Below are 25,280 nucleotides of genomic sequence, written 5' to 3'. Positions count from 1 at the left end.
AAATAAGGGAGTCATAGAACTACTGATGGCATTGTGCTCTGGACCAAGACTACCTGAGCTCAAAGTTTAACCATGAGGTTATTCGGACCGCCAGCCATCTTCTTTGAACACGTTCATTGGCCTCTTTCTCCAAGAGGACCCTTTTGTTTTCTTCCAAAAGGTGGTAAGAACTTCCTAGGGTTGCTGCGAGATTAGATGAGATGCTGCCAGTCTCTTGGCAAAAGCTCCGTGATGCTCTCCCCTGTGGGCCTTGATTATGAGAGGCCTCGGCAAAGCCCTGAACTGAAGATGAGGGAACTTGAGGGCCTTATAGATTGCTGCCTTGGAAATGTACTTTGAGTATCATTAGCCTTTTGAAGTGTCAGATAAGCAGAACGGCATGGGATTCCAACAGTCCGTCAGGACAGCCCTGCTCGGGAAAGGGTTTTAGGGTACTTTGCCCCTTCCTTTCCATATCTCAGTCGAGGACAAACTTCAGCGTCAGCTCTGCCATGTGGAAGCTAAAGTTCAGCCCTCACAGTCCTCGCTCTGTGACCCTGCTACTCGCCCATTAGTGAACTCTGGGATATGCTGCCGCCCCAGCTGCCTTTCGTAGGGGCCATCATTGCTAGGTTGACATGAGTTGTTTCCTTTGTGCCTGTTTGCTCTTGGACCGTTCTGCCTGGCTTAGTCAAGCAGTCAGACAGCCTAATCTCTCTCCTGTGTATGTGTTCCACATCTCCACAGCTCTAGCCATCACAGGCATCTCGTGTAGATATTGTCCTCCTCCTCCTCCTCCTTCCCCTCCTCTTCTCCTTCCTCTTTCTCTTCTTCCTTCTTCCTCCTTGCCCTTCTGTGCCAGGGGACTCGAACCCAGAGCCTTGCACATGCCCAGTGAGCTCCCCAACCCACGTCTTCCCTTTTCCGTGTTCCACCTCTCTTCTTGGCTCTCGCCTAAACTTCTTGAGGGAAGCATTATCTTGTGTGTACATTTACAATCTGAACAACAGCAACAATGAGGGAAGCATTATCTTGGGTGTACATTTACAATCTGAACAACAGCAACAATGAGGGAAGCATTATCTTGGGTGTACATTTACAATCTGAACAACAGCAGCAACAACAACAATTCTGAAGCAGGGACTCCAGATGCTCAAGAAGACTCTTCTAGATTTTGAGGCCAGAATATTATTAAAGGAAGAAATTTCAGTTTTTCCCTTATGACTTATTAGATTCAATATTGTATCGCATCTTGAAATAGCCTCTATTATAAATTTTTATTTTTTTTGTTGCAATATTGGAAGTGGATAAAATTTTAAAACAACACTTAATGCCATGTCAGACTCTTAAAGGACAAAGATAAATCACAAGATGCTACAAAATATCCATAAAATTATTTCAGAAATCTGTGTGTCCTCCTTCCCTACACCACCATAGCCTAATCCAAGGTATAGGACCTCAGGAGGTGGCATGTCCTATCTGAGGTTTTACTTTCTCATTCAAGCAAGTTGCAGCTTCTGCCCAGCTGATTTCAAGAACCAAATGAAGTATTCATCTTGGGGTCTGAGTCCCATCCTTCATGATTGGTTTGGATGTTTGAAGGTCTGGTTGACACTCACACCTCAGATGTATGAAGTGGCAGCTTGGAAGAGTTACAAACTGGGAAGTGCTGTATAAACACGTCTGTGTCATGTGTCCGTCCGTCGGTCCGTCGGTCCGTCCGTCCCGTCCCCCGTCCCCCCCCGCCCCCCCCCGTTCCCCCCCTTCAGGGCCTTGGAAAGGCTGCGTTCTATTGTTCTATTTGTGAAGTACGCCCAGCCCCAAGCCTAAGAGGTAGCATAGCTGTTCCCAAGCCGTGTTCCAGGATTCTGGAATGTTGGTGTCTGAGATTCCAGAACCACGGTGTATTGAATGTGTGGTTCCTTTGTCCCTAAGAAAAGGGAGAGAAGGTATATGAAGGCCGCCAGAGCATCATGTGGGAGACTGTGTCAGAATCACGGTTGTTCAGACTCCACACATCGCAGGAACCTTGCCTGTGAGTGGCCTAAAAGAATGAAGGTTCGTACATTTTAGGGGCTGCTGAAGTCCCAAATTGAAAGGGATTTTTTTTTTAAACGTCATTGTGTTCTAAAGTATGTGGCCATGATACTATAAAGAAGCCTTGTCTACACACCGGAGACAGTGGTTTATCAAGAGATGGTGTGGGGGCTTGGGAGAAGGTTCAGTGGGAAAACCATTTGCTTTTTCAGATACACCACAGACCACATATGCCAGGTGGACACGGAGACCTGCCTGTAATGGCAATCTTGGGAGACTGACAGGGAGGGTTTCCAGTCAAGCAAGCTGAGTTGCTGGACTAGCCTGAGAGCTCTGGGTTCAAGTGCGAGATTCTGCCTTAATATAGAAAGTGGAGAGCAACCCGGAAAACACTCAACATCAGTTGTGGCTTCCACGTGTTTGTACACACACCTGCAAGCACACTCAACAGGGACACATACATATTGTAAGGACTCAGGCATTACGCTGGCCTGCTCGTCACCTGGCAGAATGCACTCAGGCAGTACCCTGGTCAGCCCAGGATTCCATGACTACTAGTCTTCACGCAGGTGCAAAGGACCCCTTAAAAAGACAGACCCCGCCCACTTATGCTCTCTCTTTCTGCTCTTCGGTTTCCCTCTCTCCTGTTATTAACCTTGGGGCAGACAGGACTTTTCCTGTCTCCCTCTTCTCTTCTGTCCTCTCTCTGTCTCTGTGTCTCTTCACCTCTTTCTCTTTCCTTCCCCCTTTCCCTTCCTAGTAAAACCTCTCACTAAGCTCTGTCTGCCTGGCAAGTTTGTTTACTGCCTTGGTCAACATCGCCAGCCATGGCATCCACCAAGGTCCCCACGCACTTTATTCCTGCTGACACATGTCGCATGAACATGTACAACGTATTTTTACTTTTTAGAAGAGAGAAAGATGGTACAGCCTGCTAGAAAGTTGGGGACCTGGACTCTGGGCTTTCCACCATGACAGTCCATCGCCTTTTGGAGTCTCCAGTGACCCCGGGGGAAGTAAAGGTCACTCTGTCAGTGATGACTCAATCATACCCGCATTCTACCCACTTGTGTTGTCCATGCCGACTCTGCATGACTTTGAGCTAGATCTGTGGAAAGGTGGTGTGAACAGTCAGTGACAGGACTCCTGTTCAGCCGAAGTCTTCCTCTGGGGCTCTGCCAGCTGGTCTGATTCTCCAAGAGCACCAGTTCATATCTGGGTCAAACTTGGTCACAGCCAAAGCTGTAGATACTTCAGGGTCTGGCACTATTGAAGGCAGGGTGGCTGTTTGATGTGAACATTCATCCAGGGTGGCTGCAGAACAATAGCGCCCCTATTTCCTGACACTGATGAAAATGCGGATTTCCAGGCTCGAGCTCCTGCTTAGTGAATCGAAACCGTGGCATGGGCCCAGACAGATGTGTGGTAACATTCCCTCTGGGAAACTGTGACATTTGCTAAAGTTTGGAAACCACAGCTTGGCTTGGCACTTCTTACTCTCTGGAGAGTGTGGTATCAGCAGGTGACCAGTCAGTAGTTTGATGACCAACATACTACCTTGGCAACCAGTCCAGTCTGGTAGCACTGACACTCAAAGTTCTCATCCGACCGCTCTCTTCAGAGCCTCTTAGAAGCCTTTTTCTTTCTGACAATGAGGAAGGGTTCAGGCCCCTTAGGAAGAGAGGACCTCTGAGGTCCACGCCTGGAAGACCTGAATGAGAATCTGGCCTGAGAAGCCCCAATGTCATTAACATGCTAGCCACCCCCACAGAATCAAGAGGCAAGTGGTTCTGGCATCTGACTTTGATTTTGGACACCTGACCAGGTACATTACAAAGTAAGTCTTGATATGCATTTTTTCTTTCCTTCTTTCTTTTGTCTGGTTTTTTGAGACAAGGTTTCTCTGTGGCTTTGGAGGCTGTCCTGGAGCTAGCTCTTGTAGACCAGGCTGGTCTTGAACTCACAGAGATCTGCCTGTCTCTGCCTCCAGAGTGCTGGGATTAAAGGCGTGCGCCACCAACATCTGGCTCGATCTGCATTTGTAAAGGGCCGGTACACAGAAAGCACTGAAGCATTTCAGGTTCACTGGTGGCCTTGATCAGCGGGTCAGCATCACAGAGGGACAAAACACAGTGATGGGCATCTGTGACTCTGACTCAGTCCTGGGTCCTCTACTCCCTGGTTGCAAGGTTTTCCAAGTCGATGTGCCAGATCTGCAGATCCTCTTCTGTCTCTCCGTCTGGATTCCTTCTGATTAGTGATAACTTCGCAGTCTTCCTGATTTAGGGACAGCATGGTGATGAGCATCTTCCACATGGACAAAAGGAAGACAGACTTGAATCACGATTCTTCTGGTGCCTTGCTAGGGGCGAGTAGAGCGAGCTGTGCCCGTGACCATGCTCTCTCGGAAGACAGCCCATACGGTTTGTCTTTTGGTTCACATTCCAGATTTCAGGCCAGCTCTGCTTGTTTTGTTTGCTTTGGAGAAACCCGGAATACCCAACTTTCCTAGAAGGCTCTTCTCCAAACACAAACCTTCTACTCTGGCCATATCTTAAAGCTGTGGCCGGAGTCAGTGAAAGTGACTTCCCCGTTTCCTGTCATCCTAGGATTGAGGTGCACTTTCTCTGCCTTATTACTCCAGTCTGGCCTCTTCCTGTCTGAGTCCCAAAGAGAGTGGCAAAGAAAAAGCTCATATGCCTACCCCTTCCTCTGCAGTCTGGGCTTTATAAATAAAGTTTCACTCCACTCAACAGCAGTTTTCGGAGCCAACCACTCTATTTTTTTTCTCCCTCTTAAGTTCATTGCCTAACAATCTCTTGTTTAACCTTTTGCCAAATTCTGCGCTTCTGTCGGAGGTGACTCTGAGCATTTGAGCAGGTAACCTTCTACCTTTGCACCTCCATTGCGACAGGTCCAAAGGTTCCGGAGGAGCTGGCACGACACTCTCAGGACGGTTCCCAGTGGCTTCAAGTGTGCCTAGTCCAGAGCGGAGAGCGGACAGGCAGAGGCAGCGCTGGATGCGGTGCTGAGCCAACAGGCTAGCTGCAAGAGGAGCTGTTCCTCGACCCAGCCACGGTGACTGTCCTCACAAGGTGAGCTGCCTTCCCTGGTCCGTGACACTCGGGGAGTAGGGCAGTGTGGGGGGAAAGTGGGATGTCTGTTCATCCTCAACCTGCTTAAAGCTCTTTCACAACACGAGTGGGTAATCTCAGCCGACTTTGTGGGAGGCAAAGAAAGGAATCGATTGGAGAGGGAAACATTCAAAGCCACTTTAATTCTATAAGAGAGCGGGGGAAGGATGGGGAGAAAATACCAATCTCACCTTCTAAAAGGCACGAAGCTTTTGCAGGGTTAAAGGCTGGGTTAGGACACAGGTTTCCTGCATCTTCCATTCAGAAATTCTTAGGGGTGCTACCTAGCGACTGCTGATGACAGAGACTCCTGCTGGAAGGCAGGGAGGGAAAGGACTTCTCAGCTGTGGTGCTTTTAGGGGCAGGCAAGCATCCTAAAGACATGGCATGTGTTGGCTCAGGGGCACATCTCCTGTGAGGGAGGCCGCACTGGCCTCATTTTTTTGGATGCATCTCTGAGTTGCTGAGCCATTTGTCCTGGCTTTAGATAGGTGTTTAGTCTCTCTCGGGTCTGCTCCATACTTCAACAATCTTGAGTGATGTCACGGAAATCTTTGGAGTGTCGCTACAGCTTGTGGGGGGCTGCAGAGAAGGGCAACCCAGTGAGATTTTAGAATGACCCGGGCCTCACCGAACTTGACATTCAATTCTAGAGGAGACCAACAATATTAACTGGTGTCCTCTGAACCTGCGGCGGGCTAGGACAGGCCTTGGAGAGAATCCAGTGGGTCCCAGGCACTGAGGCTTGGCCTCCACCCGCCACTTAATGTTCTCCTTTGAAGAGAATCTGGGGAAGCTGAGCTCTGAAACTAAACAAAAGCCGGAGCCCACCCCCTTCTGTCCTTCCAGAGGGGACGGACCTGCTGTTCTCTGAGATATGGGTCCATTTTCCTGGCCTTTCCAGCGGGAGGGGTTGCTCTCTGCAGAGAGAAGGAACCCCGAGGGAGCTAGCCAACACTCTAGTGAGGATCCAGGCTCACCTTGAACTTCCTGCGGATCTAATAAATCCTTCTCGGAGGGACTGAGGCTGGGAAAGTGCTGTGTAATTCTGCCTGTCTGCGAGGTTGCTGCTGGGGTGGGGGTGGGGACGGGGACGGGGATGGGGGGTAACGGGGCAGAACCTGTCGTCTCCCTCGCAAATCCTAGAATGAGGTCTTCTTGTGCCCCTGGGAGACCAGAGCCTTACAAGGGTGCTCAGACGAGGCAGCCGTGAACCCGGGTAGTGCTGATGTGTGTGTGTGTGGGGTGTCACAGAACACAATTTCACACGAACCCTGGCTGAGCGAGAGGCCGATCTGGTGTGTCAGAGAGAAAAGGTAGCCACGTCAATTTAATGGCTCGCTGCCCCGGTGGTTCCCGGCTTTATTATTATTATTGTTGTTATTAATTCCCTGTGGTCTCGGTGAAGTCCCGCATGCATGTGCTCCTGCGCCGCGGTTGCGTTGAGATTTGACCCAAGGGCGGCGGCCCCTCGGGCTGGACTTTTCCTGCCCTGCGAGCGCAGCGGGGGACCAACGTCACCTCCGTCTCTCTGGCCGCGAACCCGGGGGCCACCCCCAGCTCGGTTTCGTTTGGATTTTCGTCCGGGAGGAGAAGCTGGTGGGGCCAGCGGGGAGCGCAGGTGAACCTTCGTGGATTCTCAAGGTGGCTTTTGTTTCGGACCCCAGAAGGGCTGGGGCTTAAAGGCTTTGAAAACCAGCCCGGGGTATAGCTTTTGGCTGCCTTGTCTTGTCCCCTCCCGGTCAGAAGCGCTTCCACTTTCAGTTGTGAAAGAGGAAAAAAAAAAAAACCCAACCAGGAAGTGCAGTCCCCAGCACCAGCATGACAGAAAGCCGGGCTACCGCCTGGCCGGGACAGCCCAGGGCAGGGCAGCAGCCTCGGGGACACTAGCCAGGCTGCCCGCCGGTCTGCATGGACGCTCCCAAGCCACCCTGCCCCTGGAGAAGCCCGGGGTGACGACGGAAGGATAGGGGCGCTCTCCGGGCCAGCCAGAAGCCGGGAAGCCCCCCACTCGGAAGCTCCAAGGCATTGGGCCCCTCACCGGGTAAGGGATCCGGGATCCCGGGGCGGGCGGGGATCCAAGGACCGGCTCCTGGGCGTGTGGCCGGGGCATCCCGAGCCCCCTCTCCTCCCTGCCCCAGCTTCCAGGAAGCCGCTGGCCATTCACCGCTCGCCGGCTCGCCCTGCCCCACGTGCGCGCCATGCTCTTTCTGCCCTGGCCACCGTGGGGGTGGGGGGCTCTCCCTGTGCTCCCTATGTACGGAGAGGTGGCGGGGTGGGGTGGTGGGGGATGGAGGAAGGGACAATGGGAGGGGACTTTCTCCGTCTCTTTTCCGGAGGTGGATCATAGAGACCTTTTTTTTTTTTTTTTTTTTTTTTTTGCGGGCCTGAGCACGTGGCGTAGCTCTCCCTGGGGGGTGGGCTGGGGGTTTAACCCTGGTTTTCACTGGACTTTGACCCCCCGCGCCCCCCACCCTCGGAGGGGAGGAGCTGAGGAATCAGAGGAAGGAGATGGAGAAACAGAATGAATGGCTTTCCAGTGAAGTTGGGTCTCTTTTTCCTGTCTGCGAGCACAGGTTAGATCCGAGAAGCTCTGGAAGGGCTTTGAAGTGAGTGAGTGTTGAGAAAGGGGCTCCGAGGCTGGGTTTTTGGTACCCCCATGTGGCGTCGCACCCCCTTCCCCTTTGGCAGTCTAGTCCGAATGGAATGGCAGGGTTGAATCTAAACTTCCTACTGATAGGTGACTGGTGCCCTCTAAGAGGCAGGGCCTAAAACAAAAAAATAGAATAAAATAAAAGCGTTGGTCAGGTTTAAAAACTGGGGATGGATTCGTAGAGTCTGACCCTGCCCTCTGTGTCCATGTGGCGGACGTTTCAGGTGACTTTTAGAACGCACCTTGGAGGAAAAACACAGTATGAAAGCTGGCACCTTGGAGGAAAAACACAGTATGAAAGCTCGCGAGCATCGCGGGTCTCAGCCAGTGAAAGGCACAGAAGCCCAAGGAAAGAAATAGCTGTAAATGCGAGCAGGCAGGCGGTTTGAGAAATGCGGTAACCCTGTAGTAGGTGGTGTGTAGTGACATATCGGTGATGGGGACACTAGAGAAACGTGCAGCACATGAAAAAATTTAATTAAAAAAATACTGTCCAGACCAAACAAAGTTTCAGCCAAGCATTCTGACTTAAGGCCATGTTACAGTTTTTTTTTTTCTTCTGTTGTTGTTTTGGTTTGGTTTATTTGGAACTAAACTTGCATTGTAGTCCAGAATGAGCTGGACCTTCTCACTCAGCTGAGGCTGGCTGCCCGCCCAAGTGCCCGGATTAAAGGTGTGCACCACCATGCAGAGCAGCTAAGAGAGTTCTTTAGGGCAGGGGCAGAGAGCACAGTATCAGCCTGACTCTGTGCTCCCCAGTGCTGCGAGAGGGCCAGCACACAGCAGACATCGTATTTGGTCAAGGCAAATCTTCTAGGTGGATGGTTTCACTGTTTTTGGTTAAGAGAGTCCTATCAGAGAGGCCAAGCTACTTCCCCAAGGTCACAGAGAAAGCAGGTTGTCAACTGTATTGGAACTGTAGGCTGTCTGATGCTTTCAAAAAGAAAACACTTAACAATTTATTTTAAAAGCTTGTTCTTCACTCACTTGTAGGATTAGCCTTCCTTTGAATAGCCTAAAATTTTAGCTTGCAAACAGGTTTTCATGTGTGACGCCCTGGATACCAGGTATTGCGTTTATATGGTCATCCCCTATTTGAGGGTTTTCTGGAACGGCTGCTATCATTGGGGAGGGGCTCTATGCTTAGAGACTTATGGGCCCCTTCCTTTTGATTCTCAGTAGAAGCCTGTGGAAGTAGGGTTCAAAGTGTGATTTAGGAAGGCACCCAACACATCATGGATGTTTGGACCTGGAGTCTGAACGTGGGCTCATTTAGTTCCAAGGATGATCTGTACTTTAACACTGCTGACTCTGACTTAATGCATAGGCCACAGAGTAAGAAACTGGAAGGTAGTTAATCTTCAGCAAGTCCCGCCATCTCAAATCCATAGAGACAGAATGTAGACAGACTAGTTGTCGGGGCCAGGGGCAGGAGGAGTGCTTCCCAGGGACAGGGTTCCCTTTCCGGATGATGAAAATATTTTGGAATTAAATTGAAGTATTTGGTGGCATAGTATTCTGAAGTGCTAGAGGGTCCACTTAAAAAGTATAAGTTTTAAAAAGTGAATTCTCCTTAAAAACAGAGGGAGAGGTTGAAGTATCTTCTTCTCCCCTCTTCCAGACAGATGGGCTTCCAGTCCCAAATTTGGTAGCATTTTAAAAAGCAAGAGTATATTGCCTGCTTGCTGAGTCTCATACCCGTGCCTAACAGATACAGTGATTCTTGGCTGGGTCCAGACAGAGGTGACCACTCAGCAAGGGTGGTGTGGTCCGGGGAGCGACCTCAGCCTTCACGGCTCACACCACGTTCTGTGGTCTGTCATGATGTTAGACACAGTTTCTCCACAGCCCTTCCCACTGGCAGAGGGCTGGATTCTTCCTGGCTCCCCCATTCCTGGTATGTGAATAAACACATGAGTTCATAGGGCTTTGGAAAGGTCAGCCGGTCCGTGGACTGCCGTCACAGTCACAGATCTCCCGATCTCCCTGGGTCGTTCTATTCTAAGACTGTGTGTGGGGTTGTGAGTGGCTTGTGGGGGCATGGGAAGGAGGGAGGAGGGAGTGGGTCTGGGTCAGAGATAGCCCTGTCCCCTCCAGTTAGAAGTGCCGTGTTTAAACAGACACAAGGACTGGTTAAGACGTTTTGTCTGTAAGAGGAACCAAGACGATTGTATCTTTCAGGACGTCTCATAACAAGTCACATGACAGGAGTAAGGCTTTGCTTTCTGAATCCCCAGGCAAGCTTTGATAAGTCATACATAACATATCATCACCTGCAGGTGTGTGTGTACACATGTGTAAATGCACCTGGATGTCAGAGGGACAACCTTTGGGGCTCTTCCTAGCTTCTCTCCATCGTGAGGCAGAGGTTCTCATCAGCCCGGAACTCGGCAAGCAGACTAAGTTAGCCCCAGAAGTCTACCGCCTTCCCCTTCCCAGGGCTGGGGTTGTGAGCTTGTGCTATCATCACACCCGACTTTTGTCTTCTCAGACCTGGGTTCTGAGAACCTAACTTAGGTCCTCAAGACTTGTGCAGCAGACACTGTCTGTGACTGGACCATCTCCCCAGCCCCGACAAGAGAGGCTCCTTCCTCAGGACGTCCCACGTGCAGGTGCCGTGGCGTTTTTTGCTGTGTGCGGTTGAAAGAGCAGATTTGCAGTGACGCTTGGTAACTGTCCCTGGGACCACTTGTCTGGTAAACGATAGACCTGCTGGTCTGAGGTCAAATGACCTTGGAGGTTCGTCTCTGGACAGAGGGGAGTCCTGGCAGTCAAGCTCGCTGCTTCCGATTCAGATCTGGCGACGCTTGACCATTGGTCTAGCCAGGTAGTGTGAGACCTGATTGTTCAGAGAGCCCAGGCAGGAAGTTCTCTTTCACAACCTGTTATGTCACCCGCTCTTTATCGCAAAGGAATGATGAGAGCCCAGCACTTTGCCCACTTATCTTTCTTTTTACAGACCCACTTATCGAATCCAGGGGACACCTGAGGCACCGGCTTTTGCTTAGCTTGTTCTCTCAAAATCCACTTGGTCAGCAAGAAGCTAGTGCTGCCCTTTGGGGATGTTCACCTTGACAAGTTTTTCTGTAGGGTGGGGCCGCTGGACTGTGATTTGTTCAAAGAAGGAGAGTAGTTCAGGGCTGGTTTTATCAACCTGAGTGCCGGTGGGATTTGTCACTTCCTGTCACCACCCCGTGGGTGGTTCCACAAATATCCTCAGGGACTGAGTTAATATGCTGCTGGAATTTGAATTAACAAGGGGTGTCCTATTAAGTACCACCTGGCTCAACAAGCTGAGGTCTGTCACCGCCATACCCCAGTGACTGTGTCTGAGAACCAAACTGACCCAGGGGTGTGCTGAGCACCGGCACTGTCTCTCTGAGCCCTTTTCCTTACTCTCTTAACTAAAAAAAAAAAATGAACCTTCCGTCTTCATTAAAAAGACCATTTCCCAGGGTTCAGTGGGAGTGGAAGGAGAAAGGGTTATGGGATCGAATGTGAGCAAAAACATAAGTAGTCCTCCAGTCTAGGATAATCTGTTTTAAATAGTTTCGCTTAACCCACTTTCTCAACTCTTAGACCAAAGGTTGTCCTCTGGCATCCAGGTGCATTTACATACGTGTGTCCGCACACCCGCATGTGGTGATATGTTATTTATGATTTATTAAGGCTTGCCTGAGGATTCAGAAAGCAAAGCCAGCCACAAGCCGTAGAAGCCAGGCGTACACACCTTTAATCCCAGCATCCAGAAGCTAGGAGGTGGTGGCACACACCTTTAATCCCAGGGCTCAGAATTAAGAGACCAAATCAGAAGATGACGCGGTCGAAGCTCCCCTGAAATACAGGGCATCTGTTTTTGACAGTTCTTATGATTCATCGACAGTGTGCTTACTTGTGGCTCGTGATTTACCTCTTCTAGCCGTGGGACTCATCCTAGCAGATGAGTTAAGAAGGGAGAGAGGGCAAGCCGGGCATTGGTGGCCTTTAGTCTCAGCACTTGGGAGGCAGAGGCAGGTGGATCTCTGTGAGTTCAAGGCCAGCCTGGTCTACAGAGTGAGTTCCAGGGCAGTCTCCGAAACAATATAATGAAACCCTGTCTTGAAAAACAAAAACCAAAAAAAAAAAAGAAAAAAGAAAAAAGAAAAAAAAGGGGAGAGGGCAGTGGGAAGGCTTCTTACTTGGTTCTTTTCCCTCCTCCCCCGATCATTTAAACCATAGAGGTCAATTGTTCTGTGCTGTGGAAAGACTACCCACCCATCTCCTGGGGTCTCTAACAGGGCTCCCTCTTATGTTGTTACATCCTGCTCCGCTCACAAATCTTTGTGAAGAGTCCAAGATGCCTTTTTTTTCTGACTTCCTGAGTGAGTGTGTGTGTGTGTTCCCAACTTACTGAGTATGTGCAAGTGTGTGTGTGTGTGTGTGTGTGTGTGTGTGTGTGTTTCAAAACACCCAGGAGCAGGTCTGTGCCTGATCACATGGCTAATGTGAGGTGATGGCCTGATAGTCCAGATGCTGCTCAGTGGCTGGGAACTTATCTATCGGCTCATAGGTCAGGCTCTCGCCCAAGCCTTCCCAGTTACCTACAGTAAATGTTGAAAGCTGCATATCCACAGCTCTCTTGCCACCGTGACTCATACTCCACCTCTGTTCTGGATTCTTATCTGTCGGAAGAGATGAATGAAAAGGTTTCCGCCCTCAGAGATCCAGTCCGGGCTGGCTCGCTGGGTGGTTGAGCCATCCTTCGCACACTGGGAGCCCCGGAGGAGGCTCCTGCGGAATGTTGTTTTGGCGAGGGGAGAGTGGCGCCGGTGGGAGAGAGGCTGGGAGGTGGTGGGTGTGCCCAGGTGTGCGCACAGATGCTGTACTGACCCGGGGGTGGGACATTCTTCACCAGCTCCCTGACCCGGGGGTGGGACATGGGACATTCTACACACTAGCTGCCCGAGTCAGAGTCTGGATAATAGTTGTTCGTATCAGTTTGTAGATAAGACAAAAAATTGCATTTCAGATTGAACAGCGTATACCATCAAGCTTTAATGATGCTGACCTTAATAGCGGAGACTTGTATGAGCACAGCTCTAACACTCTACACATAGACTTTCGTTTAGTCCTTAAATCGCAGCAACAGCCCGGGTAGGGAGGTATTGTGGCCATTTTGTAGACAGAAGCCACCCGGAGAATAAGTTACCTTTCCTGGATGAGAGAAGACATCGTGCAGGAATTAAGTTCATTGGCTGACTCAAGTCCAAATCCTCAGGCTATACTTCACACATTGTTTCTACACATTTAAATCATAGTGGAGGGCAACTCCCCCTCTGGAGAGGTTATACCAAATTTATATTCCACAGTTAACATTGCATGTTGTACTTTGCTTCTGCTTGGTTTAATGGAGTGATGGAAGGCAGGCAGGCACTTTTTTTTTGTTTTTTTTTTCTAGACAGGGTTTCTCTGTATTGTTTTGGAGGCTGTCCTGGAACTAGCTCTGTAGACCAGGCTGGCCTCAAACTCACAGATATCCGCCTGCCTCTGCCTCCCAAGTGCTGGGATTTAAGGCATGTGCCACCAATGCCTGGCCAGGCAGGCACTTTTAAGTTTGTATTTTTCAAAAAGTATTGAGAAAAGTTGAATGTCCTGTCCTCACTTTAAGGACTTGGTTTTGTCACACGCACGTGCTATTGATGCCCCTGCTCTTGTCCCATTGGGTTAGGTTTTTATCTTTATCTGGCTTCTGAGTGTTTAGTGCAGTGAGTTAGCTCTGGACCTGTGTGAGGTGTTTGATAGTTTCCTCATGTGACCTTCCAACAAGACACCCATTTTAAAACGTTTTATGTAATCGAGCCTGCCATTGTTTTCCATTTCTGGATTTCAGTTTACATGTCCATCTTGAGTCTTTCCCATCAACCTCTTAAACTGCATTTCTGTAATACTCTCTCCCAGATAGTCGTATGCTTTTCATTGTGCTATACTTGAAGACTTTGATCCATCTCCAACTTACTTTATTGGAGTAAGTCAATAATCAGCTTTATGTTTTCTCTCTGAGTGGTTAGCCTGTTATCCCAGTGCATTTACTGTAAATAAAGAAAATCTATTTTGATCTTAAGTGCTATCTAGTATATATCTAGTATATGTATATGCTGCCTACCGAGTGTGTTTCATGATTATTTTACTAAATAAATGTGTAGACTCAGTAGCCACTGGAAAGCTTTCATAGCTCAGTTAGTGAAATTCAAATGTGATAATGTTTGTCCAACTCTTTTTTGTTTTTTGAGACAGGGTTTCTCTGTGTAGTTTTGGAGGCTGTCCTGGAATTAGCTTTTGTAGACCAGGCTGGTCTTGAACTCACAGAGATCGACCTGCCTCTGCCTCCCAAGTGCTGGGATTAAAGGCATGTGCCACCACTACCCGGCTTTTTTTGTTTTTTTTTTTTTAGAACATTTTTTGACTCTCCTTGTGAGTTTTATTTTTCTGGGTGTTTTTACAGACAGTATCAGATTACCGGGAAAATCATGTTGGTTTTAGAGTTGTGGCGGATGTATGGATTTGAGGAGACAGATCTCAACTATTTCAGGCCTTCCCTCTTCAAGCTCTCTCACAGGAACTTGTGTCTTTTTTAGTTTATTATATATATTATTGCTTGTGTGTTCAGTCACATATCCCGCCGGCACGTGTGGAGGTCAGGTGATAGTGTCTGAGGGTCAGTTCTCTCCTCCCATCATGGTGTTTCCAGGGGTTACCCTCAATCTATCGGCCTGGGTAGTGAGCACCAACCATCTCACCAGCCTTAAACATTGACATTCACCCCTGTAATTGTTTCTTCGCATGACTTCTGAATTAGTTATTTGTATGATGTATGGGGGGCTTTGACTCCCCCGTTTGCTGACTTTCTGCTAGTCACCTTACGGGATCATGTGAGCGATCATGAAGTAAAAAAGAACAAGTTGCCTCCATTTCCTTAGAAGTTTTTTTCTTTTCTCCTCTCAGCTTTTTTCTCCATCTGTTTATTTTACGTCCTGGCTGCAGCCTCCCTCCTACTCCATCCTCCCCTCACAGTACCTCTCCCCCAAACCCTTAGTCCTCTCCCCTTCTGCCTCCATCCAGGAAAGGGCAGGCCTCCTATGAGTATCAGTCAAACGTGGCATATCAAGTTGTGGTAAGACTACGCACCTCCCTAAGTATTAAGGCTGGGCAAGGTGACCCAGTGTGACAAGTAGGGTCCCAAAAGCCTGTCAGAAGAGTCAGAGACAGGCCCCATTCCTGCTGTTAGGATCTCCTCTTGGCTTATGTTTTGTTTGAGACAGGGGTATCATCACTATGTTGCCTAGGCTGGTTTCCAGCTCCTGGGCTCAAATGTTCTTCCTGATTCTGCTTCATGAGAATATACCATCAAGGTTGTCTTGTTCTTTAGTGAAAACTGATGCTATACTTTGTGTGTGTCTGTGTGTGTTGTATGTGCATGTATGTACCTGGTCATGTGTGTGTGTATGAACTGGAATGCACGCACATGGGTGCACATAGAGGCCAATAGTCAAATGTCTCCTGCCTTTTTGTTTGTTTTGTTTGTTTTTTGAAGCAATTTCTGTCTCTGAAACCGGGTCTTACTAGTTCAGCTAGATTGTGGTCAACCAACCCCCAGGATCCTCCACTCTCTGCTTTCCCAGTACTGAGACAACAGGCATGGGCAACTTCTTTTTTCCCCCCTCTGGAGACAACATCTCTTCCTTGCCTGGAAAAAGAACATACGCCCATCTAACCTTTGCACATTAATGAAGAGGCTATCCCATTCTTCCAGGTATACTAATAATGCTGTTGGCCATTGCTTTTCCACCTTTGGCCATTTCTTCTTTTGGACGTACAGGCTTGATAGCCGAGGAGGGTCCTCCTAAGTTGAAGGCTGAATTCGAAAAGGGAAGCCCATACCAGAGCTTTCAGACTCGGCATCCTAGTGACCACTTTGGAATCATGGGGCGTTCCAAGACTAGGGACATAGTCGTTAGGAGACAGAAAGCACACCAAAGTGTGGAATAATATGTTAACTAATTGGGTATGAGAACTTGGGGGACCCTGCTCTCCGTTTTAATGAGCTTTTACACACCACAGGATAAGTCCATACATGCAACAAGAAAACAGAGAAACCAATTAGGTCTAAATGAGCCTGGCCACTTTCTAGAAGGCAGATTTTTTTTAACCTTATAGTCGCAAATTTAGATATCATTATTGCATGGAAAATAATTAGTTCTGCAGAAACAGAAAGCAAAGATACCCTGCCTTATCATCAACAGTTCCTAAGACTCCAATTACACAGTGATTGTTGGCTAGACTTTCTACAGATGTGAAAAACCAGACCACTTAGTTCCAGGCCCTCTGAGCCTGGGTCTGATGTGCGTTATAAACAAACCCTTTCCACCATCTTCCATCTCTAATTCATTTTTCACCAAAATAGTGATGTGAGAAGATTCTTCTTAAGGTTGACAGGAGTGAAGTATGAGTGTGTGTGTGTATATGTGTGTGTGTGTGTGTGTGTGTGTGTGTGTGTGTGTGTAAACCTCAGGTGTCGTTCCTTGAGCACTACCTTGTTTCTTGTTTTGTTTTACCTTTTCCCATTAGGAGAAGAGTTGGAGTGCAGCTTTTAAGCACTAAAATTGGTGGAAAGATTGAAATGAAAGAAATAACCAAGAACACGGGTATAGGGCTTCTCATAGGAGAATTTCCTCCCGCTTACCACATTGTCTGTCTGTCTATGTATCTACTTTTTTTTAAATTAAAGGCATGCACCACCACTGCCCAGATCTATCTATCTTTGAGATCCAGCCGCGCTCACTGACCTGAAACTCACCAAGTGTGCTGGGATGCCTTACCCATGAACTGTAGGGATGCGTCTTTCTCTGCCTCCCTTTGTGGCACTGGGATTGCAAGCATGCACAGCCATGCCTACCTTTTTTTTCTTTCTTTTTATGTAGGGTCTAAGGTTTGACTCAGACACACACTCTTGTGTAGTAAGTACTATACCAAACCAGCTGTCTCTTCAGCCCAGCTTCGTAAAAAACAAAACAAAACAAGTGTCTTCACTATATAGTCCAGTCTAGAACTTGTAACCCCTTGTCTTGGTTTCTTAAATGCTTGGATTATTACATGCGTATGCCAAGGTGTCCGCCTTTTCTGTGGTCTAAGATTTGAGAAAGTGGGTTAAGCGAAACTATTTAGAACGGATTATCCTAACCCGGAGGACTAGTTAGTTCTTCAGTTTAAAGTTTGCTAGACGCTCAGCGTGGTGTAGACACGGAAAGGCACAGCAACGAATGAAATTAAATCCCCTGTTTGTGTGTGGAGATTATCTCGGGACAGGCAGTGGGTAACAGGGTGGGGCCTGTCTCCCATGGTGACCAGCGCTAGAGTGGGCCATGACTCGAGAGGAGGTAACGGCATTAATTCAGTAGGGCAAGCAGGGGGGTGGTTGAGAATCAGAGTCCAGACTTGTGAACGATGCAGTCCTGTCAGAGCTGGGAAGGGCAGCAGGCAAGGTGGTGAGCAAGTAGGTAGGCTCTGAGGTGAGGACGGATGAGGAGGTAAGGTTCTGAACAAGATGGAGGAAACACAGTCTTTAAAAACCTCAGGCTATTAGCCAGATGTTTGGGGCAGATGCCTCAGCACCCAGGAGGCGGAGGCAGGCTGATCTCTGTGAGTTCGAGGCCAGCCTGATGTACAGAGCGAGTTCCAGGACAGCCTCCAAAGCAATACAGAGAAACCCTGTCTTGAAAAACCAAAAATAAATAATTAATTAATAAAAAAGTCAGATTATTATCAGAATCTTATATATGTGTGTGTGTGTGTGTGTGTATGTGTGTATCTGTGTGAGTGAATGATGCCATGTGTGTGCAGGTACCTGTGGAGGCCAGAAGGGCATCAGATTCTTGAGGCTGGAGTTACCGGTGGTTGTGAGTCCTCCTCACCCTGTAGGTGCTAAGGCTCAGACTCTGCTTGTCCACGAGAGTGGGGTGTGCTCTTAACCACTGGGCCGCCTCTCCAGATCCCCAAACACTGTCTGTTGTTTGTTTGATTTTAGAATTTATTCTGTGTTGCTAGGACTCCAACCCAGGCCCCTTGCACAAAAATATATTACAAGAAAGGGACTATCGAGGGGAGATATTAGGCTGCGGAGTTAACCCAAAAGACTTATAGCAACTAACAAGGCGAGCTTGAGTGGTGGCGTAGAGAAGTGTAAGTGTCATCCTGACTCCACAGAGGGCAAAATCCAAAGCTGAACATAGAGTACTCGTAACCACAGCAGCAGCATTGGTCCAGGAAGCTTGTGAGGAGGTCTGCAACAGGAGGCATGCTTCCTAATGTCCCCGACACGAACACATCAGGAGTGAGGAAATGAATGGCTTTACCTATGGCCGCCCAGGAGGTGAGGGCCCTGATAAATGTCCCTGCTGGGTGTCAGTAGAGGCATGTTGTGCCCCCAGGTCCAAAAGCAGAGGGAGCTGTCTGGCTGGGGTGTCCTCATGTATAATGTGGCTCCCTCTCTGTGTGTAGACAGCCTGGAACTGAAGCTCCCACAGAGGGCCTGGCATTAAAGCAAATAGCAAAAGCCGCCACACCACGCCAGTGCTTCCAGGGGATTCTAGAGGGGACTGGGCCACAGGCTCAGTTTGTTTCATACAGAACCCAGGAGAAGAGGGGTGGTGGCTTTGCCCTGGCTGATTTGAGTATGTCTGCGAGTGTTTGTAGATTCTAAGGGATAGAATGGTAATGGTAGCATCCTCATCCAGTGAGGTTTCAACCCAAGGACCCAAGAAACTCATCTTCTCTCAGGCTCTGGCTTTTTCCTACCCAAACATCTACGTGCGTGTATCCTATGTATGCTAAGCCAATGTCATAGGGTGTATGTGTGTGCGTTTATGTGAGTGTGCATGGAGTATTTAGATACACTGGGGGGGGTGCATGGGTGAGGTTCCTCAGGAACCTGGAGGCTCCGTTACCGGGATGGATGCTCGCTCCTGAGGCTAGGAGTGGCTGGGCAGTGAGGTCCCAGGGATCTGTGCATATCCGCCTTTCTACTGTGAGGATTACAAACATGTGCCACCACCCCACAATTTTTACGTGGGTCCAGAGGGTGGAGCTCAATGCTTGTATAGCAAGAACGTCACTAACTGATCCGTCTTCCCAGGCCCCTGAGTGACACTTTTTTTTTTAAGATTTATTTATTTATTACATATACAGTGTTCTGCCTGCGAGCCAGAAAAGGGCACCAGATTGAATTGTAGATGGTTGTGAGCCACCTTGTGGTTGCTGGGAATTGAACTCAGGACCTCTGGAAGAGCAGTCAGTGCTCTTAAACTCTGAGCCATCGCTGCAGCCCATGAGTGACACATTTTTAAATGACTGGTTCTGCTGGATGGTTTCTGTCACAATTTTCACAACAACGTGAGGGCAGCAAGGAGAACCATCTGGAATTCTGTGAGTAAATCCTCTTGAGTGTGAAGCTCAGTAGTTGGAGACAAGCTGAGCAACTAAGCGGTTTCTGGGGACAGTTTTTGGACCCTCAGTACCTTCTGCTCCTCAGATCCTTTGCCAGCACACCCGAGGTCCCTTTCTTCTCTTCAAATGTTTAAGTTGGCTTGGGGGGGAGGGCGGTGGCACACGCCTTTAAACCAGGCAGAGGCAGGAGGATCTCTGAGAGTTTAGAGATTTGACAGCCCAGTGACCCTGGGCCCATGTGACTATGTGGTAACAATTAGCTGTGATTGACAGTGTCTGCCCCTCTTGAGACAGGTCAAGGGTTCCCAGTCTCCTTCCTCCCAGTGGTTTACCTACCAGGCCATTGGCCCTCCCTCCCCCTTCACCCCTCCCCCACTCCACCACCACGGAGCAGGCACTTCGCCTTTGGACCAGACCCTACTTTGAACTTGGAAGATAGTGTTTGTAAACCTCCCCTTTGATGTCAGGCTGCCATCTAGAGGAGATGGCAGCACTGTCAGCGCCACACACTTGTTCCCACAGCTGAAGGAGGTCAGGTAAGGCTCGCTTCATTTGCAGGTGAGCTTGGAGCACAGGGAGAAAGCCCAAGGGATTAGATCCAGCTTGGCTAACAACAGTGCCCCAGCCTCACGGGAGGACTGGGGGGGGGGGTGGCAGGTGCAGGCAGGCGCCAAGCAGATTTCTAATTGTTTTTGCTGCTTGCTGCCAAAGCCACGGTTTTCCTGGGGCCATCTCCCTTTTGTTCTGTGTTGGAATGGCTGTCCGAAAAATGGTGACCTACCCGGCTACACTGATTGCTGGAGTCCCGCATGGCTGTACAAGCCCAGGCATAGCTGGATTCCCAAGCCCCCCCGCTGTCAGAACCCTGCCAGGGAATCTCCGTAGCTCCTTATTGTTTCACAACCCAGCTAGGTAATTCTGGCTCCTGCTTCCCCTTTATTTTCTATCCCTGACTTCAACGTAGAAAACATGGAGCTTGAGGTCTGTTGTCTCAGCCTCTGGAAGCTGGTTTTTCTACATAAAATGGGAAGAAGCCACCCCACAGTCAGGCAATGAGAACAGTAACCCAGAATTCTCTCTCGTGTTTGTTCTTGTCCCTAACTGGCCCCCCTCCCTCCCGCCCCCATGCCTTATGGCTTTGCTTGGACTAGAATGAAGAGTCGCCTTCACTGAAGAAGGCTCCAGATGCCAAGTAATGGCAGCTGCCTCAAAACACTCTGACGGTAGTTAAGATCCTGATCGGATAAAACTTTTCACTGGGCTCATTTTTTTTTTTTTTGCCCCTTTGGTTTTGAGTAGGATCAGTTTGGCCTGGACTCTGAGATGCTGCTCTGTCGTGTGTTGCGATCAAGTTTGAAGAATGCAGATCTGGAACTTCATTTGCTGTGATCTGTAAGGCCCCAGATATTTGGTTCTTGAGTCCTGAGCCTAGAGATGATAAGGAAATAACAAGGTATATGCTTGTAGTAGCTCTTCCTAGAGAAGGAAGCCAGGAGCGAACCTGGAAAAGTCACTGCACCATTAGAAGCTTCCATGCCGTCCTCTGTGAAATGGCACTTTGGGGCATGCGTGTCCACCTGTACTTATTGTCAGGCATGGCCAGTGCTCACTGGCTTCTATTAGCCTAACCAAGTCTGGAAGTTATGAGGGGACAGACATAAGAATGGCTCCCTTATGGGGATGCTCTCCTGTCCCCAAGTTAGTTCTTCCTGTAGAGCAACTAGGAGCAGAATATGGCTGGAAACGCTATGGAAAGCTAGGGAGAGGAAGCTCAGGCTGCTGCAGGCCCTTTAAGAGCCTTTCCTAAGGCCAGGCGTTGGTGGCGCACGCCTTTAATCCCAGTACTCGGGAGGCAGAGGAAGGCAGATCTCTGTGAGTTCGAGGCCAGGCTGGTTTACAAGATCAAGTTCCAGAGAAACCCTGTCTCGAAAAACCAAAAAAGAAAAAGAGCCTTTCCTGGCCCAAACCCTTATTTGTCCATTGTGTGTTGAGTACATTCTTGACAGCCTTCTCTGTGCTTCAGACCTTTGTCTCAGGGGAAGATGTTTCCTCGGGGCTTCTAGGGTGGGGGTGGGGGCAGGATACTGGATGCAGGAGGTTGTACCGCCGCCGTTAATCTCAGTGAATCCTCTTGGTGCTTCAAAACAGAAAGCAATAATAAGCAAGGCCTATCTGGCCAGCAGGAAATGTCTTTTGTACACAGTGATTGATTTGTGAAACCCGTGACGTCACCTCTGCCGAGGTCCCTTCTGTTTAGTGTGTGCCAAGGGAAGTCCAGACGGAAAAGCCGGACCCTGCCTGAGCAGGGGAAGCTGTCTGGTGTACTCTCTCCTGCTAGCATGGACTGGGTGCCAAGGCAGCCTTCTAGGTTCTGCGGCCCACAAACAAAAGGAGGCAGTTGGTTCTCACAGTTGGGAAATGATTAACTTGTCTTCTTTGACCCTTTCTGCCTTGTGTGAGGACGGTCAAGTGGCCAGGGTGGAGAAGGCTTCCATTATTTCCGGCGTTGCTAAGGTAAACAGTGCAAGAAATTCTAAGAGAGGCCCAGCTCTGTTTGGAGAGCACGAGTGAGAGAGAGAGAGAGAGAGAGAGAGAGAGAGAGAGAGAGAGAGAGAGAGAGAGTGTGTGTGTGTGTGTGTGTGTGTGTGTGTGTACAGGTGTGCACCTCTGTAACCAGAACTTCCTCTGACCTCTTCCTTCTTTCTCTTTTTTTAAGGTCTGAATTTCCTGTTGGTATTCCCAAAGATGCTTTTTATTTTTAACTTCTTGTTTTCCCCGCTTCCGACCCCGGTCCTGGTGTGCCTCCTGACGTTTGGAACGGCTGTCTTCTTGTGGCTGATCAACAGGCCTCAGCCAGTCTTACCTCTCATTGACTTGGACAACCAGTCTGTGGGGATTGAGGTAATGCTCCCGTCATCTTCAGCTTGTCACCTTGACTGAACGCGAGCGCAGTGCCAAACCTGGGGGTAACACATGGGCAGAGAGAGGATGTGGGGAAAGCGAACCTTCCCTCTCCAAATGTGAATTAGCAAATTCCCCTTGGAACAAAGCAAAGCGGACCCTCGGGTGGCGGTGGTCTGGACCACAGGTTGCAAGCCACTCCCTTTCCTTTGCGGATGGAAAGCTGAGGGTACTGCTCAGGCCCTTAGAGGCATACGTTGTTTATAGAGGGCAGCTTATATATGTTTTATGAAGCCCAAAACATAACACACTGCCTGGCTGTTCAGAGAGACACTCTGCTGGGAAACATCCAGTGTGTGAGGAGGGTAGCATGTTTCCTTGCTTCCTCTCGTCTGCCAGACAGATGTCTGAGAGAAAGTGCCGCCGAGGATGCCCTCCCGCCCTTCCTCCTTTACCTACCACGGGTGGGGACGCCCACTTTCACCCCGTCCCTCTTCAGAGGAAGGAGACCCCTTCCCTACGGCCGGTTGGCCCCTCCTGTTCTCTTCGCAGTCTCCTTTGACCTGCTGCGTTTACAACCCGCCTTCCTCTCCTCCACTCATCTGACCCTTGTGTCTTGAAGCCCTCACCCACCTTGCGGATCCCCTCCAGGGAAGCACCACCTCACCCCCAGGGAGGACATCCGCAGTCGTCTTGGCTGGTTCCTCTCCGTGGGGCTTATGTCTCACCTTTTGGTTCCCCTATAGAGGAAGCCTCTGTGAGGTGGAAGGCAGTAAGCTGTGTGTCGGTTTTATGGGCCGCATGGCACCTGTGACTGCCGCTTAATGGTGTCACGGTGTGAAAGCGCCAGCAGCTGTGTAAATAAACGAGCAGGACTGCGCTCAATAAAACTTTATTCATAAAAAAAAGAGTGGGCAGGCCAGATCCAGACAGTTTACCTGCCCACTCTGAGAAGTCGTCTGCGTCTTTCGCTGGTGACATGCTCAGTGGGTAGCGGTGCCTGCTTGCTCTGCCTGCTGGTGACCCGAGCTCGACCCCCAGAGCCCGTGAAAAGATGGAAGGGGAGAATGAGCTTCGAAGTGTTGTCTTCCGCGCCCCCACGCGTACGTGTGCCGTGGAATGCACACCTAGACATTATCCCAACAAAATACGTGCATACACATGCATGTACTCACGTGCGCGGGCACACATGCGTGTAAGGCATAATCTGACCGTGCCAAGACTCTGAGGAAAGGTGCTGACTCTCTTAGTCCAATCCCCTGGGGCCTGAATTTGAAAAAAAAAAAAAAGGAAAGAAATAAGAAGGGAAGGAGGGAGCTGAAGGCAGAAGCTGTGGGACTAGAGGTCAGACTACAGGTGGGACTGGAGGTCAGACTGGAGGTGGGACTGCATTGCTAGGGGAAGGTGAAAGACAGCTAGAGAGGATGAGGGGGGCGGGGCTGTAAGTATCTGTGGCAGAGATACCGGGAAGGGCGCAGCAGGCCCGAGCTGAGACAGGAGCTGAGTGCCCTGGCTGGCGCTCTTCATTCAAACTCACGTGGACTCTGTCAGGTCCAAAGGAAACTCTAGTTTCCCAAACTCCCAAAGGCAATCCTGGACTAGAGGAGACAAAGGCCAGCACTCCTCAGGAATTTGGGAAGCCACTTATCAGAAGGGACTGATGACTGTCTGTAATAAGTATCAGCATACCACAGCCCATGCAGGTCTCCTGGCTCCCTCACTATCAAAAGTAGCTGTTACACATTCTAAGTGCATGGTAGGATCTTAGTCCTTCTTACCCTCAACTCCCTCTATAACCCTAACCTGCTCCCCCATTCTCCTTATAACCCTGCTTCTCTTTCTCTCTCTGTCTCTGTCTCTGTCTCTCTCTGTCTCTCTCTCTGTGTCTCTCTCGACCCCACTCCCCATCTCCCTCTCATGGTCAAGTCCAGTCTGCTGGCCATTTTCATCTACTTGGTCCTTTCTCTGCTCTGGACTCTTGCAGACTCCCCTGGCTGGTCTCTCTGTTAACCCTAACCCTTAAAATACCATGGGGTGGTCATGTCATCAGTTTATACAGATTCCAAACCCCTATGGAAGTGGGAGGGGTGCTGTTGGTAGGAGGGGGTGAGGAAGGAGTGGGAAGGGTCAGGGAGGGTGAAGGGGGGATACACACATGTATGAAAGTTTCAATGAGCAAATTTAATTTTACAAGTTGACTGAGGAAGACAGTGTCCTGTGACTTCAGGAATCAGCAATTATGATGTCTCCTTCTGGAGCGAATAGAGAGAAACTGAGACTTTGCCTAACTTTGGTCTTGTGTCCTAGGGAGGAGCACGGCGTGGGGCTTTCCAGAAGAACAACGAGCTAATCCTTTATTACTTCTCAGATGCCAAGACGGTGTATGAGATTTTCCAAAGAGGACTTGCTGTGTCTGGTAAGCCTGAGTGCCTGGCCTTGTCTGTAAGAAGCCCCAACTGGCTTCAGTTTACCGAGGTCCTCCCTGCCCGGCTTCTACTCCTTCAGTGGTGGGAAGGATGCGTTCCACAGACATCGGCAGTGTCCGAGAGGCTGGGAAGCATTGATCACAATGAGGGCTGCTGGGTGTCCGGTCTTTCACGTCGGGGTTCAGTGCACTCTCTGAATCTACACTCAACAGACAGGAAGCTCCCCTGCCCAGGCGCAGGCCGGTGCTGTGTAGGCAGGTGCATTGGTTAAGAACATCTATTTTAATGTATTTCCTGGCGGTCAGTCACAATCAGACTTGATGAACAGCTGAGACGGAAAAACGTTCTTGGCTCTTTCTTGACTTGCTTGCCATCACGCTTAATATCACACTAAGTAGTTATCTCTGGGACTCGTGTGTGTGTGTGTGTGTGTGTGTGTGTGTGTGTGTGTGTGTGAGAACATCCAATAGGCTTTGTTCATTCGGAACAAATGAAGTCTTGATACTTGATGTTCGATGCTGTTGAATTCAGGTGAGCATATTTCTTTCCCAAACTGCCTGTGTCACAGCCCTCTTTCTTCTCATGAGCAGGATTTTTCTGGTATCAGTTTGCCTGTGTGGCAGCTGCCTCTCCCTCCCTTTCCCTGTGTCAGCGACCAAGTCAGTAGTCAAC

The 25,280-nt window shown here is 49.4% G+C and overlaps 1 protein-coding gene across 4 annotated transcripts in view; it reads left to right on the top strand.

Annotated features, from left to right (window-relative positions):
- The first annotated feature begins 4,955 nt into the window (after window positions 1-4,955).
- Acsl5 (acyl-CoA synthetase long chain family member 5) overlaps window positions 4,956-25,280 on the top strand; it is a 44,058-nt gene continuing 23,733 nt past the window's right edge. Inside the window, exons 1-4 of one of the 4 annotated variants that reach the window (XM_040742699.1) lie at window positions 19,668-19,817; window positions 20,581-20,673; window positions 22,128-22,182; window positions 24,490-24,598. In XM_040742699.1, the coding sequence (XP_040598633.1) occupies window positions 20,642-20,673; window positions 22,128-22,182; window positions 24,490-24,598 (196 nt within the window). In that variant the 5' untranslated portion in view covers window positions 19,668-19,817; window positions 20,581-20,641. Of the gene's footprint in view, window positions 5,112-6,734; window positions 7,195-19,667; window positions 19,818-20,580; window positions 20,674-21,776; window positions 21,796-21,997; window positions 22,183-24,489; window positions 24,599-25,280 lie in introns of those variants that run through there. The other 3 variants (XM_040742680.1, XM_040742684.1, XM_040742691.1) reach the window with 3 other exon arrangements.

The sequence above is a fragment of the Mesocricetus auratus genome, unplaced genomic scaffold (assembly GCF_017639785.1).
Source record: "Mesocricetus auratus isolate SY011 unplaced genomic scaffold, BCM_Maur_2.0 Super-Scaffold_4256, whole genome shotgun sequence".
NCBI classification, from domain to species: domain Eukaryota; kingdom Metazoa; phylum Chordata; class Mammalia; order Rodentia; family Cricetidae; genus Mesocricetus; species Mesocricetus auratus.
Note: the sequence above shows the minus strand (reverse complement) of the source record. Positions and strands in the feature narration are given on the sequence as shown.